Genomic DNA, 15192 nt, shown 5'->3' with positions numbered 1-15192 from the left:
GTCTATCGTCGTGCTTGTTCCACCAGCCAGTCACCCTGCAACACCGCACCAATGCAAATATCAGCAAAGCGCCCAGACAGCAGTCGAGGCAAGGCACAACTTACAATCTCGGTGAGCACATCGAGCGTCTTTTGCGTGTCCTCCTTGGACATTCCCTGGACGTGTTTCATCATGACTGCGCCATGGCCCACCAAGGGTCAACGTCAGCAAGCGTGCACATGAGCTCGGCAGAAAGAAAGGGTGGCAGACATACCGTGTTCGTAGCCGGGCCAGATCTTGATGCTCTTGTGTTCGGGCGGGGTGGCGACCTTGTCGAAGAACATCTTGCTGCCGTTGGGGTCGGTGACTCGATCGTTGGCGCCGTGGTGGATGGTGAGTGGGCACGTGATGAGATGCGCCTTTTTGGCCAGATCCTCGATGCCCGCTACGATGGCGAGGCCCGTGCTGATGCGGAGCTTGCCCTTGTAGGTGAGCGGGTCTGCCTCGAACTCGTGCTCGACGCGCGGGTCGTCGGATACGTTGCCCTTGATCGCGGTGACCATGGGCAGTCTGCCGGCGAAGAAGCGCAGCACGTGCGCAATGTACTCGACCGCCTTGTTGGGACGCGACTGGGACGAGATGGTGATCATGGGTGCTGCCACCGCCACGCCCGACAGCGAGGGTCTGTACGGCGCCGGCTTGCCCGGCAGCACGGCCGAGCTCGAGCCGTTGCTGTGGTCGTGTGGCGGCTTGTGGTGGGCGAGCGGCGTGCGTTCGTGTGCGTTGAGTGCCTCCTCGACCAGCTCGTCGTCCGTGATGGTCTTGGCCTGCTCGCTCGGTCTCTGCTTGATCGCCAGATCCGGCCCTCCATCCTGCGCCTGTTCGAGCGGCGGATAGAGCGCAGCGTAGTACAGCACAGTGAACGCGCCCATGCTGTGTCCCTCTGCAAACAGCTTGCGCTCGCGCCCCGCCTTTCCGAGCAAGCCCGACTCCTCGTCCCAGGTGCGCACGTCCATGACCACGGCATGCATGGCGCGCGCATTGATCTTCATGCTGGGCAGGTAGCCGTGCAGGCCCGTGCTGCGGCCAAAGCTGGGCAGGTCGATCGCAATCACGCGGAAGCCGCGCTTCATAAAGTGCAGCGCGTGCGGCGCGAGCTTGCCCGCATAGTCGTTGATTCCGTGCGCAAGCACAATGTCCGAATGCAGCTGTTCGCGCTCGAGCGCCTCGGGGCACGTCCAAACGTAATACGTCACAAACGACCACTTCTCCTTATCCCACGAGCCGGACTCGAGCAGCGAGTGCGCTGGGATGAGCACGCGCCGGCGGATGGCGGATACTTCTGGGTTTGAGTAGATGAGTCGATGCTCTGACGCCGAGTAGGGGATGTCGGACCGGCCAAAGGTGGGGTCGCCGCCGCCCGGGGTGAGCAGGTTGAGGTGGCATAAGAGCGGCTCGGTGAAGACGTTGTGGATGAGCCTGAGGTACTCCATCTTTGCGGGCCGAGGCGAGGCGAGGCGATGCGAGGCGATGCGAGGCGAGGCGATGCGATAGGAGGTAGAGGACGAAAGGGTAAGGAGGAAAGGTTGGCGAGGGCGTTGGATTGGCAATTGGCACTGAAACCGGCGCTGCAATGCTGCTGCTCTTCGGCTGTTCGGTGCATTCCGATACACAGAGGTGAAGCGGCGCGCATCGTTCGGAAGCTGCCGTCCGCATAAAAAGCGTCATTCCGCCTCAGCCTCCACATTTTTTGTTCAGATTTGTTAGGCCGAATTCCTAAGCCGACTCCCGGCCCGCAAATCAGATTTTTAACGAGCCGACGACGCTTGGACCTGCACCATCGTCCGACCTGGCAACGACCCCTCTCATAATCGCCTTCTCCTATCTACGATGTCTGCCGCTCCTTTCGTTCAGCGTGCCGCGAGAATGCTTCCGACCCTGCGCTCGGTCGCCTCCACATCGCGCGCCCGAACGATCTCGACCGCAGTCCTGCGCCAGCCGCTCGCAATGCCACTGTCCAGGCCGGCTGCGTGTGCAAGTGCGCTCGACGTGCAGCGCAGGTACAAGTCGAAGCGCTCGTCGGCGCAGTACATTGATCCGCATGCAGCGGAGGACGACGATGTGCCCGTGATGAAGACCAAGGGCAAGGGCGGCAAGGCGAACCGAGGTGGGCAGTCGCGTTCGAAGCGCGGCGATGACGACGCGCCGTCGGATGCCGAGTACAAGACGTCGACTCGCAACCAGGATCTGCCGGAGGAAGCGTTCGACTTTGGCACCATCACGCAAAACATGACGCGCGCCGTTGAGCGTTGTCGTACCACCGCCTCGACGCTCGTCGGATCGTTTGGACGCGCCGATCCTGCGCTGCTGGACAATGTCAAGGTCGAGTATCCAGGCACGGGGTCGTCGTCTCGATCGCTGCATCCGCTGCGCGAGTTTGCCACCGTGGGTGTGCGCGACGGTGCGCTCATCGTAACCGCCTTTGATGCGGATATGGTCAAGCACATCGAGCGCGCCATCTACGCCGCCGATTTGGGACTCACACCGCAGACGCAGCCACACACCAACCCGGGCGACGAGAATGTGCTGCGCGTCGCTGTGCCCCAGCCCACCACCGAATCGCGCCAGGCCATGGTCAAGGACCTCACGCGCATCTGCGAACATGCCCGCGTCAGCATCCGCGACGCCCGCCACCGAGCGCTCAAACAGATCAAGTCCGACATCGACCGCAAGGTCGTCGGCAAAAACGAGGGCGACAAGGAATCCAAGAAGCTCGAGGCGGAAACCAAAAAGATCGGCGCACAGGTCGACCAGCTCTTTGAAAAGATGAAGCAGTCGCTCCTCGCCGCCAACTAACTTTGCCAAATAACAAATCCACACACACACACACACACGAAAACAGCCACTTGCGCACCGTCTGCGTTTGATGTCGGGATGGCTTGGATTGCAACTGTCGAACGGCCTGTACGCGCGCGATGCGCTGGACGTCTAGAGTCTTGTCGGTGGGCGATCTACTGCGCCTTTCCGGCCTTCTTGGCGCCCGCCTCCTGCCAGAACTGCTCGTCGTCCTTGTCCTGCACGCCAAGCTTGATGCCCTGTTGGCCGCGCACCACCTTTTGCGCATCGAGCTTGCCGTTCTTCGAGTCCGGGCTAGGCTTGACCGTGAAGCGCTTCTGCACCGCACGCACCATGGCGCGGAACCAGAAAAAGTTGAGGCTGTTGAGGATCACGTTGCCCACCATGTAGAACGTCTTGAGGCGCAGCGGGATGGGCGGGTGGTGCGGCTTGGCCGGTGCGACGACAAACTTGAAGAAGCTCAGGCTGTTGTACACGCCGAACGTCAGACGCGCGCCGACGTAGGTGGAGAGCAAGAACACGGCGTTGACGAGCTGCACGGTGGAGCCGGTCTTGCCGAGCTTGTCGCAGAACCAGTGGATGTTGAGGAACGGCGTCGAGAGCTCCCAGAGCAAGAAACCCATGCCGTCGTACATGAAGATCGGGTGGTAGACGAGCGTGAACGCAATCAGCGCCACGAGGCCGTGTGCGATGAAGCCGGGACCCTCGTGGAGGATGGACACGACCGAGTCCCATACAAAGTAGCCCTGGGCGATGGCATACACCTGCGCCGCCTCGTAGTCGTAGCCGTACAGGCGGTCGACGGCGAGCGGATGCGTGTGCAGCCCGAGCGCGTTGGTCTGGCGCGCCTTCCACCAGATGCGCGCGGCGAGCGGCGTGATGAGCGCAGCGTGGACGAACGACACCACGTGGATGTCCCACGAGATGCGCGTCTTGCGGTTGAACTTTGCAAATGTCTTGGGCAGCAACCGCGGCGAGAGCTGCGACGAGAGCGTCTGGATGGCGAACCACAGCAGCGCCGAGCGCACGAGCGTAGGGAAGTGGGCGGGTGCATGGTGCATGCCGTACGCATCCGCGTAGGGCTGCAGCCACGCGATGACAGGATCAGCAAACGCCATGTCGAGCCAGCAGTGATGAGGAGGCGGTGCTCTGAGGATGATGGAGGCAGAAGGGCAAGGCTCGAGGTGGTTGCGCCCCGTGCGGGAAAAGTGTCTCCGCATTCAAAAGTCCGAACCGGCCAGACGGCCTTTGGCAGCGCTGCCAACCCGGACGATCTGCCGCGCCGGCTCCCAACAAAGAGCGCGTCTGCCTTTTCTCGCCGCGTGAAATGCGCACCCGCTGTTCCTAGAATTGTTAGAGCGAAGTATTCTTGTGTGGAAAATGCTCGCGAAATTTCCGATGTGGAGAAAGAAAGGCGAAATGCACGATTTGGGCGATTTGTGCGATTCGAGCGCTTTTGGTGCGCAGGAAGAACTGTCAGTCAGCCACGCGCGTTCGGCCTCTGACGTAGCGCCGCACCGCAAGTTTGTGACACCTTCTTAGAAAAGCATTTGGATCCCCCCCCCCCCCTTGTGCTGCTGGCTCGAACCACGCAACCGCATCGCCTCGTTCCGTTCATCCCACCATGCATTCATGAACTCAGGACCGAGCTGCAAGGAGCCCCACAACGATCCACATGTCGCCCGACCAAATCCAGGCGGAGCTCAGCCGGCTCTTCTGCCCGCCGCTCGACACCACGCTGGTGGCCGCCATCGCGTACGAGCCCAACCAGACACTGCAGAGCGCAAAGGAGGTGTGCGAGACACTTGCTGCTGCCGCTGTACCAGACACAACACCGGAATCTTCTCCGCAAAGCGAGAGCCCTGCCAGTCAACCTCGATCCGAGAGCCCAGCGCCGCGTGCGGGCGTGTCGAGTCGCAGAAAGGCGTTTGGAGGAAAGCTCACCAGCTCGGAAGATCCGCCTTCCAACGCAGCGAACGCAGCGAATACGACCGCTTCATCGAAAGCAAAATCGTCGGCAGCGTCACCACCGCCAGATGCAGGCATTCACGACACGCACGACCCGACCGACGTTGCAGCCGTCGAGCGCCTGCTCAACGAGTGGACGCTCGTCGACTCGGCCTCGCAGGATCCGCTGAATCTCCACCTCACCGACGAGGAAGCCGGCTCAGACGCCGAAGTCGGGCGCCCCACATCCATGCAGCCACGCGACGCTTTCGACCCACTCAGCTTTCTGCAGCATGCCTTTCCCTCGCGCACCCCCGCCTTCCTGCGCGAGACGCTCGACGACTCGCACGGCGATGTGCAGACCGCCGTCGACACGCTCATGACCATCGAGCTGATTGAAGCCGAGGATGCGCTTCCTGCCCCCACCTCGGCCTCTGCACCACGTTCCGCGCGCGGGCTCGACTACGAAGCGCTCGCCGCGGGGCTTGGCTCGCACCCTGACGACCCGGACGCGCAGCTGCGCGGCAAGAAGCACCGTGCAGCCCGCAAGAGGCTACAACACGAACAGCGTGCGGCACGCGCTGCGGGAAAGCTCACCGTCAACCTCACCGATCTCCGTCACGGCACCGCCTCGTCCAACACCGTGCTCAAGAAGCTGGCTGCCACGCCACCGTCGCATGCCTCGCGCACCGCGTCACCTGCGCCGCAGCTCACCGACGCACAGCTGGCCGCACAGCTCGCGGCGGAAGAAGAGGCGGCGGCGCGCGACCCCGATGCAGACCGCCCGGTATCGGACAACCAGTGGCTGCTGACCTCGTCGGTGCTGGCGCAGCTCTCGACGCTGCTCGATGTGCCATCGACGCGTGTAACATCGGTATACAACGCGTCGTCGTTCAACCTCGCCGTGTGCTTTGCGCGTCTACTCGGGCTCGAAGCCGAGCAGTACCCGAGCCTGGCCTCGCTCGACGAGGCCGGTGGTGCGCCGAGCGGTACGGCCCACCAGATCGCACAGGGCATTGCGGTGATTGCCGACGTCGACGCGGGTGCAGCAGCAGAGGCGCTACGTGCCACAAAAGGCAGGCAAGATGCGGCGATCGACCTGCTCCAGCTGCACGCGCTGGTTCAGCAGCAAGTCGGATGTGCGGACCCGCTCGACCCCATGCGCCGACTTCAAGAACTCGGTGGCGCCGAGGTGCCCAAGACCGCCGAAGCGCCCACCAAGGGCTACGCCGTCGACGCCGCGGCGAACAGTGGCAAGTTCGCAGCGAGCTTCCCGACGATCTCGCAGGCGGCAGGAAACAAAGCAACTGCAGGCAGTGGAGTGTATTCGAGCGTGGTGGGTCGCAAGGCTGCGGGACCTACCTCGGGTGCAGCGGCAGCGTTGCGGTCAGGGTCGGCGATCGCGTCGGTCCTTCCTGCATCGTCGGCGATCGTTGTGCCTGCCGACGAGTTTGCGGACGATCCTGTGGCGGCGGAACGCGGGCTGGCTGCTCACACCACGCAGTACGATCCCATGCGGCGCATGGCCGAGTACCGATTGGTGGCCGACGAGTACCGTGCGCGGCGCGACGAGGCGCTGCGCAAGGCAGCCTCCGCGTGGAAGCAGCGCGGTGGCGTGCGCACGGGTGGCAAGGGCGGCGACGGCGGTCGTGGCGGTATCGCCTGGCACTACGCAGACGAGGCGCGCAGACTCGATGCAAAAGCGCGCGCATGGAGCCTCAGGGCATCCCATGCCCTCGTGGCTGATCGTCGCACTGCTTCCATCGGCGTCGTCCGCCCCGGTGTAGCTTCCATCCCGCAGAACGCAGCACAGTACTCGATCGACCTGCACGGCGTCAACGTGCACGAAGCCCTTTCGATCGTGCGCGAACACGTGACCAAGTGGTACGCCAGCCCACGAACCGGTCTCAACCCGGCGCCCTTCAAGATCGTCACCGGCGTCGGCAGACACTCGCCCCACCAGATCGCCGTGCTCCGCCCCGCCATCGCAAAGATGCTCGACCGCGAGGGGTGGCGCCACGACGTGGATCATCAGAGGGGTATCATTACTGTGCGCGGCGCCAAATAGCAATAGACTCGGTCCAGCAATACAAATTGTTCTCAACGAGAGTCGTCGTGTTAGTCCGTGAGCGAGTCGAGCCACTCTCCGACGGCTCGATCGAGCGCATCCAACGTGCCCGAGCCGCGGTAGAAGTGGTCGGCGCCCTCGATGCGCTCATGATGAAACGTGGATGCCGACACGGCGATGGTGCTGCACTCGCGTGTCCAAGTCTCGTACGTCGCCATGCCCGTAAACTGATCCTTGTCTCCATACACCGCGAGCACGTGGCTGGCCGTCGGCTGCAACTCTGCATCGTTGGACGGCGTTGACTCCTCCCGTGCCGCACCCTCTTCCTCACCCTTCCCCACCCCTTGCCCGGGCACCGTCCTGCTCGTCAGCAACGTCTTGAGCGCTTCCGTATACGTCTTTGTTGTAAAGAAGCTCAGCGCCCACGTGACGCCGGCGGGAAAGCTGAGTAGAATGTACCTCGGCTTGGGTCCGCCTCTGAACTGCTTCAGATCGTACGTCGATGGCGGCACACGCACTGTGCTTCCATACAGGCTTCCCGCCGAATACCCCGCGATGACGATGTGTGCCGCCGATGCATCGGGAAAGTCGAGGCAGAAGTTATCGATGCAGCGCACCACGAGATCCTGGAAATCGGAGCACTCGGAGCTGCCCGTCCAGCTAGGCGAGCCGGACGACTTGCCCACTCCGCGCGAGTTGAAGCGCACCACGCGCAGCTGTGCATGCGTCAGTAGCAGCGACGCCAGGTGTGTGATCACGGGATCGTCCAACGATCCGCCGAGACGACCGAGCGGATGCGCAAGGATGGCGAGGCCGCGACACGAAGACGCATTCGGCGGATCCTGCACCACCGACTCGAGGTAGATCTGTCCGTTGTCGAGCGCCACGGGAAGCAGTGTCGGAACAGTATATCGAGGCATGTTGGCGCTCCTTCGTTCGGAGTGATGAGAGGGGGTAAGTGGAAGGGCAGCAGTGATGGAGGTGCGGAGGAGTGCATATGCAGGTGCATGCAGAGTAGCCCAGCTGGGCATTTTAGCCGCGAGGCCGTTGGATGCGAGGAATTCCGCGTTCCGAGCTCAGCTCGGCAGCCGCTGCGACCTCACTTGATCGGCCGCACACGACACTCGTGCTCGATTCGACACGGCGACGTCGAGATGCCCAGGGACGACCATGCGACTCTACCAATCAAAGCCCCCAGGCATGCTCGTCGTAGTAGCTTCAGCAACGACTGCCGCTGCTGAACCAAGTTTCTTCGTGCCAGCAGGTTGCTCCTGAGCAGCGCTGCCCCAACGTTCGCGCCAGCACGCAAGCTCTTCCTTCCACAGAGTCTTGACGCACGGATCGCAGCTGCTCCCGCAGCACTCGTCTGGCTTGGGCGGTGGTGGTGGATCGTCGAACGGCCTCGAAGCCGCCTTGATGAGCTGCTTCTTGCGAATGTTGGTGATGCGCCGCTGGGCCACGATGGTCGGCACGCTCGCCACGTCTGCATAGGCAGGCGACGGAGACGCGTTCACCTCGTATGCCATCGAGAGCGATCCCTGCTGCAGTGCAGGTGGTGTGCTGAGAGTTGGTCGAGGCGGGAAGGAAAGAGGTCGGGGTGGTTGGTTCATTCGAGGGGAACCGAGATTAGCCGGACGGAGCGGAACGGACGGGCGGCTTTCCGGAGCAATTTGTTTCTTGGTGGCGATCTCACAGATGCCAAATTTAGAAACCCGCATGGCCGACGCGAGGCGGGTGGAGAAGAGAACGTTTGAAGGCGCAAAGTGCACAATTTGAACGCCGCACCGATGCCAAGCCAGCAGACCAACACTTGCCCTCGCAACCGGCCCTTTGGACGTGCATCTCGTCACATGGACGGCCGTACAGCCTCTCTTCCTTCGCAACGTCCACGACCATCTCCATACCAGCTTCCAACGAAGTCAGGGAGGCCATGGGTAGCATAGCGACGGCACCATCCACCTCCACACCGCAGCAAACGCCCGTACATAGCTATCCGCCTAGTGCATCGTCGTCGGCTCATCGTCCAGACAGCCTCGGCGGCTCGTACGGTCCAGACACACTCACCTTCCTCGTCCACACCCAGACGGACGGCATCAGTGACTTGAGGTTGCAGGTCAGCCATGAAGCTTCATCGAGCAAGCAGCCGCCGCGTCCTGCGTACTTTCGCGAACGCACACTGACCGAGAACAACGAGATCGTCGACAGCATCATCGACGCCACAACGGGACGTACGTGCTGGAGCGTGCACAAACCCACGCGTGGGTGGTATCTGCACCTTCGATCGCCGCTGCTTCCACCCAACACCGCCATCTCACTCCGATCGCCGAGCGCTGGGGAACGTGATCCTTCGGCATCACCACTAACATTTGCCGTGCGTACACGCATACGTCCGCAGGTGCTCAACCGCGTCCGATCGCGCATCGATCGTGGCGAGACGAGCGAGGGTGGTCATTCTAGGGACGACTCGGATGCAGCCGCAAATGACGGTGTCAGGGGCCTTGCGATAGAGGGAGGGGGTGCTCTCTCGAGCGAGGCGGGCATGCCAGAGGTAGCGGTAGCTGCGACAGGGCGAGAGGAACGCAGGATTTCAGCGGGAGGACACGCGCGGCGACGGAGCGGGGCAACAGGTTCCGGCTCGCATGCACCAGACTCACGGTCGAGCTCGAAGCGGCCCAGTTCCGCAGTAGCCAAAAGTCCCATGATCCCGGAAGTCGACGACGAGCGCCCGACCCCACCTGCTTCATCCGGGAAGCTGCCGAAACTGGCCATTCCTGACACGCGTAGCCCTCGCTCGGCCAACGGCGACCGGCCGTACTCGCCGAATCAAGGCTCACCATCGCGGTTTGCGTCCGGCTCGGAGGCGTCGGCGTGCCACTTTATGCTCACCGATGCGGCGTGCAAGACGGCGGTGCAGAGCTGGACGCGCTGGGCATGCTCCATCCTGCCAGCCGAGATCCGGCCCTCGGTGGCGCTCGATGCGGACAAGAGCTTCAGCCTGTACTGGACCGACTGTCCGCCCGGCACGGGTGCGGGCAAGGGCGAGCCGATCGAGGTGGTTCGGTTCGAGGACCAGAGCGGACGCTGGATGTGGAACTCGCACACCAGGGGAAGGTTGACGCTCCAGACAAGTGCCATGCATGCGCTAGGGCTGCAGCCCGAGTTCTGGATCTCGGCCGCCTTGGCCTACATCCAGTTCTTGGAGGATAAAGACGCCTACGAGGCCGCACGAGACGCATAGATCCCCTTCCCGCCACGTTTGCAATTCATCACACATTGTCGTTGCATCATTTCACATTCGCTGGCACGTTTTTGGGAGGAGGGTGATCAGTGGAACTTGCCGGGGACGACGGGCAAGCTGGCGGCAAGACCTCCGTCGACGGGCAGTGCCACGCCGTTGACGTACGACGCCTCGTCCGAGGCGAGGAAGGTGACTGCATGCGCGATCTCGGCAGCCACGCCGTAGCGTGCCGTAGGGTTGAGTTGACCGATCTTGCCCGCCGTACCGCGCTCGCGGGCCATCTCAAACGTCGGCAGCGTCATGCCCGTCTCGATGAGGCCGGGGCATACGGCGTTGCATCGGATGTTGGTGCGCTGCAGCTGCCAGGCCGTAGTCTGCGCGAGGCTGATCACGGCCGCCTTGCTTGCCGAGTAGTCGACGCTGCCGGCACCGCTGCGAATGCCCGCCACCGAGGCGGTCATGATGATGCTGCCGGACGATTCGGGCTTCGAGTCCGACGTGACGGCCATGGCTTCCGACGCGTACTTGCATGCGAGGAAGCACGACGTGACGTTGATGTGGTGCGTGCGCTCCAGATCCTCGACGTCCGTTGCGGAAATGGGCGCACCCGTCGCAATCGCCGCGTTGGCAAAGAAGATGTCCAGACGGCCATTGTCCGCGAGTGACTGGTCGATGATCGACTTGACCGATGCCTCGTCTGCTGCATCCGAGACGATGGCGGTGCACTGCACGTCCGGGTAGCGCTGCGAGATGGTCTCCTTGAGCGCGGGCAGGTTGTCGTCGTTAATGTCACACACGTAGATGTGCTTAACACCTGCGCCATAGAAGCAGAGCAAAGGTCAGTCTCGCAATGCAAGCGTGGTTCGATCAAATGAATGGCGTAGAACTTACCTTCGTGGGCGAATTGGAGCGCCGTAGCACGGCCGATGCCTGCAAGACTGCCGCAGCCGGTGACGATGGCGACCTTGCCCGCCAGACGGCCCGAGCGCGGGCGCGAGTCGAGGTGGTTGCGGATGCGGTCGAGGCGCTGCAGCGTGACCTCGTACGCCTTCTTCTGCTGCTCGTTCTTGGTCTGCGCCATTCTGAATGTAGTCGGATGTGTGGACCAGGAAAGGGATGATGGAAGCTGGAAATGCGGGGACGAGTTGGGACCCTCTTTTTGTTTCAGAGGCTTGGGCATGCCGGGCTCACCAGCTTGCATGTGCCGAGACCGGTCGGAAGACGGCGTCGCCCGTCCGGCCATCCAAAGCCGGTGCTCATTTTTGCGGGGAAAGCCACTGTTAGGGACGAGCTAGCCAACATCCTGAAGCCAAAAAAATCCAGTGGCAATCGAGAGCGTGTGGCCCGCGCGCGAATTCAGGGTCCTGCGTCCTGATGTGCAGGGACCCGCTGCAAAGGGTGTCGGCACAGCCCATCTCCCTACAGCCAGGCTTGATGTTCGCTGACCCAATGCTGCGAACCAAGAGAGAAAGACCCGACTTATCTGCGAGCGGGCGATGCGCTCAACTTGAAGGCCGCTCAGCTCCAGAGGAAACGAAGCGGAACTGCGTGTCTGGCAGAGAGAAAGTGGCAAGAGCGAGCCAGAGATAAACGTGCATGGCCACACCGCCTGACGCGTTCCGAGGATCCGAGGCCTGCAACGCACGCGGGGTGCTGCTGCTGCCGCTCCACATCCAACCGCACCCCCCGAACGCACGCCCCTCGAGCCGCTCGACTGCGTTTATCTCGAGGCCGCTCTCCGGCTCCCTTCTCTTCACACCACCATCGACCGCTTCCACCGCTGCTTGCATTCATCACACCATGTCGGGCTCGAATATCCACGTCGTCGAGCATCCGCTCATCTCGCACCACCTCGCCAACTTGCGTCTGGCCGACACTTCCCCAAAAGGTAAGCATCGGGATTTGGCCCGGATCGAGCGCACTGGGCAAGCATGCTGACCTTGTCGCTCTCGCGCAGAGTTCCGGTCGTTGGTCAAGAACATCTCGTCGGTGCTGTGCATCGAAGCGACGCGCTCGCTGCCCGTCAAGGGCGTTCAGGGCCAGGGCCCGCTGGCGACGTTTCAGGGCGAGCAGCTGGCACCACGCCTTGGACTCGTGCCGATTCTGCGTGCAGGTCTGGGCATGACCGAGGCGTGCCTGGAGCTGCTGCCGGAAAACACGTCGGTGCTGCACATCGGCCTCTTCCGCGAAAAGGTCTCGCTCCAGCCAGTCGAGTACTACAACAAGCTACCCGTATCGCCCACGGTGGATCAAGTCATCATCCTCGACCCACTCATTGCCACGGGTGGCACTGCCGTCGTAAGTCTCATGTGGGCGCCATGACTGATTCTTGCTTTGACTAACGTGCTTACTGTTTGCGGCGGGACAATGCTACAGGCGTGTATCCAGATGATCCTCGACTGGGGCATTCCGGTAGACAAGATCAAGTTCCTCTGCGTGCTCGCCTCGCAAAAGGGTCTCGAGCACGTAACGGAATCCGTGCCTGGGCTCGAGATCTGGGTGGGCCACGTCGACCCCGAGCTGAGCGAAAAGGGCCTCATCCTCCCAGGCCTCGGCGACACGGGCGACCGCATGTTTGACACGCTCACCTAGCTGCATCTCTGCCTCGTTCACGTCTAGTGCGATGTTCTTCATGCTTCTCTTTGGCCTGGTCTTGTTGTTGGGTCGAGGCAACAGATGCTGCGTGGTGGATCGGGTCGACGCAGGTTGGGATCGGGATAGTTATCGGGACGATAGTGTGGAACGCGGAAAATCCGGATGATCTGCAGCAATTCTCCGGTCCCGCAAATCCTCCGCGCTCCGACGGGTGTCAACCGAGCCAAGATCCGGCCCCTTTCGGAAGGCTACCCCTGCGTGGCATCTGTTGGGTCTCGCTGTGGCGAGTTGATGGCTAGGACGTCAAGTTGTCGTATGGGACCAGATCGAGCGCTCTAGAGAGGAAGCGTGCTGTGGCCGTGGCGGGTCTCTTGCCGTGGGGGAAAAGAGGGTTCTGAAAGTAGCTTAGCGAGGGCGCGAATTTTTCGTCAACCAAGTCGCCGCGAGCCGCCGTCTGAGATTTAGGAGTTGTTCAGTTGTGTGGCGGGGCAAAAAAAAAAGTGTGCCTTGCTTCGGCGGCTTCGGCTGTAGACGGTGTCGGTAACCGAAGTGGGGCCTGCATGTGCTGTTCTCGTGCCTGTCTGGAAGGAGCAGCGTTCTCCAGGGTTTGGAGAAGATGAATCCAACATGGCGATTCTCCCTGCCTTCGCTTCTGCCACCACCATCAACCGCTATACCTTTGCGATGCCGTCTTTTCTTTGGCGCCGCAAAGCGCAGTCCGCCGCTGGGAACGATGGCGCGACGACGCGCGCCTCGCAAGACACCGACGATGCAACGCTCACCGAGTTCAGCCGCATGGCTCAGGAGATGGGCGTGGGCGGCGCGTACGAGCGCAAGGTGGCGCTGCTCAACCGCACCATCAAGGACGACATTGGGTTCGGCAAGTTCCAGATCTGGCTCACCTGGCTTGCCGGCTTCGGCTGGTTCGTCGACAACATCTGGTTCCAGGCGCTCTCCATGTCGCTGCCGCAGATCAAGCTCGAGTTCGGTCCGGCACACGTGCAGTTCGCCACGCTCGCTCTCTACCTCGGCCTGCTCATCGGCGCCACCTTCTGGGGCTTCATGGCCGACGTCATCGGCAGACGCCCCAGCTGGAACATCACACTCTTCATCTCCGCCGTGTTCGGTATCGCCGTCGGAGGCGCACCGAACTTTGTCGCACTCGGCGCATTGCTCTCGTGTCTCGGGCTGGGGCTGGGTGGAAATCTGCCCGTGGATGGCGCGATGCTCATCGAGTTCATCCCGTCGACGCATCAGTGGATCCTGACGTTTCTCTCCATCTTCTGGTGTTTCGGTCAGCTGTTTGCAGCGTTTATCGGTTGGGCTTTCATCACCAACTACCGCTGCGAGACCGCGGATGCATGCGCGCGCGCCAGCAATATGGGCTGGAGGTATACCTGGTTCCTGCTGGGTGCGGTGACGTTCATCATGTGGGTCGCGCGGTTCTGGGTGTACCCGATCCCCGAATCGCCCAAGTTCTTGATCGGAAAGGGCCGCGACGAGGAGGCGCTCGAGGTGATCCGCTTCATCGCCGCGCAGAATGGCAAGACCACCTCACTCACGCTCGAGCAGCTTCGCGCTGCGGGCGAAGGCACAACCATCGCAGTCAGCGCCGACGCAGCAGAGCAGAAACTTGCTGCGGACGAAGATGTCGAGGCCAAAGCCGATTCCGCCGCTGAAGCGCAGGACGAGAAGAAGGCAAACGAGGCGGGAACGCATGTTCGAGCTGCACCGACGCCGGGCGTGCAGGTGGAGACGACGGATGACACCGCGGCGACGACGACGGCTGTACCTCACTCGCTCAAGGGACGATTCTTGTCGGCTGCGGATCTGGCGCAGCTGCGCCGTTCGCTCTCCGAGTTTGACTCGCACCACATCGTGGCGCTCTTTTCGACGCCGCGCATGGCGTGGAACACGACGCTGATCTGCTTCCTGTGGGGTCTCATCGGTCTTGCCTATCCGCTGTACAACGCCTTCATCGCGCTGTACCTCCAAAACGCCGGTGCGAATCAGGGCGAGACGACGCAGGCGGAACAGTACCGCGATCTGGTCATCATTGCGGCGTGTGGTATCCCCGGCTCATTTGCTGCCGCGGCCATGGTCGAGCTTCCGTACGCTGGGCGTCGCGGCACCATGGCGCTCTTCACGGTACTTACCGGATTGTTCCTCTTCCTCTTTACCACCGCAAGGACACCGGCAGCAGTGTTGGGCTGGAACTGCGCCACAAGTTTGACGCAGAACGCCATGTACGCAGTGCTGTACGCTATCAGCTACGAGGTCTTCCCAGCGCCTAATAGGGGTACGGGCGATGGACTCGCCATGGCTACCCAGCGCGTGTTTGGCGTGATCGCACCTGTTGTAGGCGCCTACGCCGGCTCCACGCCTACTACACCCATCTACGTCTCGGCGAGCTTCTTCATCGCCGCCGCCGTGCTCATGCTCATGCTGCCGTACGAAACGCGTGGTCGTTCCGCCCTCTAGATTGATGTCACACTCAAAATGGACTACA

At 62.2% G+C, this 15192-nt stretch overlaps 9 protein-coding genes across 9 annotated transcripts; 5 read left to right on the top strand and 4 right to left on the bottom strand.

The window, feature by feature from the left end:
• Nucleotides 1–2: 2 nt before the first annotated feature.
• Nucleotides 3–1472, bottom strand: PAN0_001c0796 (lysophospholipase; the record flags this gene model as incomplete). Its single annotated transcript, XM_014804411.1, has 3 exons — nucleotides 3–35; nucleotides 105–175; nucleotides 254–1472. The coding sequence occupies 3 exons, from the start codon at nucleotides 1470–1472 to the stop codon at nucleotides 3–5; spliced, it is 1323 nt and encodes a 440-aa protein (XP_014659897.1).
• A 397-nt stretch (nucleotides 1473–1869) lies between these two features.
• On the top strand, nucleotides 1870–2835 carry PAN0_001d0795 (ribosome recycling factor; the record flags this gene model as incomplete). Its single annotated transcript, XM_014804410.1, has 1 exon — nucleotides 1870–2835. One exon carries the CDS (start codon nucleotides 1870–1872, stop codon nucleotides 2833–2835), a length of 966 nt encoding a protein of 321 aa, XP_014659896.1.
• A 155-nt stretch (nucleotides 2836–2990) lies between these two features.
• PAN0_001c0794 (DUF887-domain-containing protein) lies at nucleotides 2991–3953 on the bottom strand (the record flags this gene model as incomplete). The annotated part of the gene is made up of 1 exon (XM_014804409.1): nucleotides 2991–3953. The coding sequence occupies one exon, from the start codon at nucleotides 3951–3953 to the stop codon at nucleotides 2991–2993; it is 963 nt and encodes a 320-aa protein (XP_014659895.1).
• A 557-nt stretch (nucleotides 3954–4510) lies between these two features.
• On the top strand, nucleotides 4511–6850 carry PAN0_001d0793 (uncharacterized protein; the record flags this gene model as incomplete). Its single annotated transcript, XM_014804408.1, has 1 exon — nucleotides 4511–6850. One exon carries the CDS (start codon nucleotides 4511–4513, stop codon nucleotides 6848–6850), a length of 2340 nt encoding a protein of 779 aa, XP_014659894.1.
• A 50-nt stretch (nucleotides 6851–6900) lies between these two features.
• Nucleotides 6901–8460, bottom strand: PAN0_001c0792 (alpha/beta-hydrolase; the record flags this gene model as incomplete). The annotated part of the gene is made up of 2 exons (XM_014804407.1): nucleotides 6901–7873; nucleotides 8033–8460. The coding sequence occupies 2 exons, from the start codon at nucleotides 8458–8460 to the stop codon at nucleotides 6901–6903; spliced, it is 1401 nt and encodes a 466-aa protein (XP_014659893.1).
• Nucleotides 8461–8780: 320 nt separating this feature from the next.
• On the top strand, nucleotides 8781–10088 carry PAN0_001d0791 (uncharacterized protein; the record flags this gene model as incomplete). Its single annotated transcript, XM_014804406.1, has 1 exon — nucleotides 8781–10088. The coding sequence occupies one exon, from the start codon at nucleotides 8781–8783 to the stop codon at nucleotides 10086–10088; it is 1308 nt and encodes a 435-aa protein (XP_014659892.1).
• Nucleotides 10089–10174: 86 nt separating this feature from the next.
• PAN0_001c0790 (NAD-binding protein) lies at nucleotides 10175–11289 on the bottom strand (the record flags this gene model as incomplete). Its single annotated transcript, XM_014804405.1, has 2 exons — nucleotides 10175–10902; nucleotides 10980–11289. 2 exons carry the CDS (start codon nucleotides 11287–11289, stop codon nucleotides 10175–10177), a joined length of 1038 nt encoding a protein of 345 aa, XP_014659891.1.
• Nucleotides 11290–11684: 395 nt separating this feature from the next.
• On the top strand, nucleotides 11685–12680 carry PAN0_001d0789 (armadillo/beta-catenin/plakoglobin; the record flags this gene model as incomplete). The annotated part of the gene is made up of 3 exons (XM_014804404.1): nucleotides 11685–11976; nucleotides 12046–12386; nucleotides 12465–12680. The coding sequence occupies 3 exons, from the start codon at nucleotides 11685–11687 to the stop codon at nucleotides 12678–12680; spliced, it is 849 nt and encodes a 282-aa protein (XP_014659890.1).
• Nucleotides 12681–13310: 630 nt separating this feature from the next.
• On the top strand, nucleotides 13311–15164 carry PAN0_001d0788 (MFS general substrate transporter; the record flags this gene model as incomplete). The annotated part of the gene is made up of 1 exon (XM_014804403.1): nucleotides 13311–15164. One exon carries the CDS (start codon nucleotides 13311–13313, stop codon nucleotides 15162–15164), a length of 1854 nt encoding a protein of 617 aa, XP_014659889.1.
• Between the last annotated feature and the right edge of the window lie 28 nt (nucleotides 15165–15192).

This window comes from Moesziomyces antarcticus (genome assembly GCF_000747765.1).
Source record: "Moesziomyces antarcticus DNA, scaffold: scaffold_v10001, strain JCM 10317, whole genome shotgun sequence".
Taxonomy (NCBI): Eukaryota; Fungi; Basidiomycota; class Ustilaginomycetes; order Ustilaginales; family Ustilaginaceae; genus Moesziomyces; species Moesziomyces antarcticus.
The sequence above is the reverse complement of the archived record's forward strand: the minus strand, read 5'-3'. Positions and strand labels throughout refer to the sequence as shown.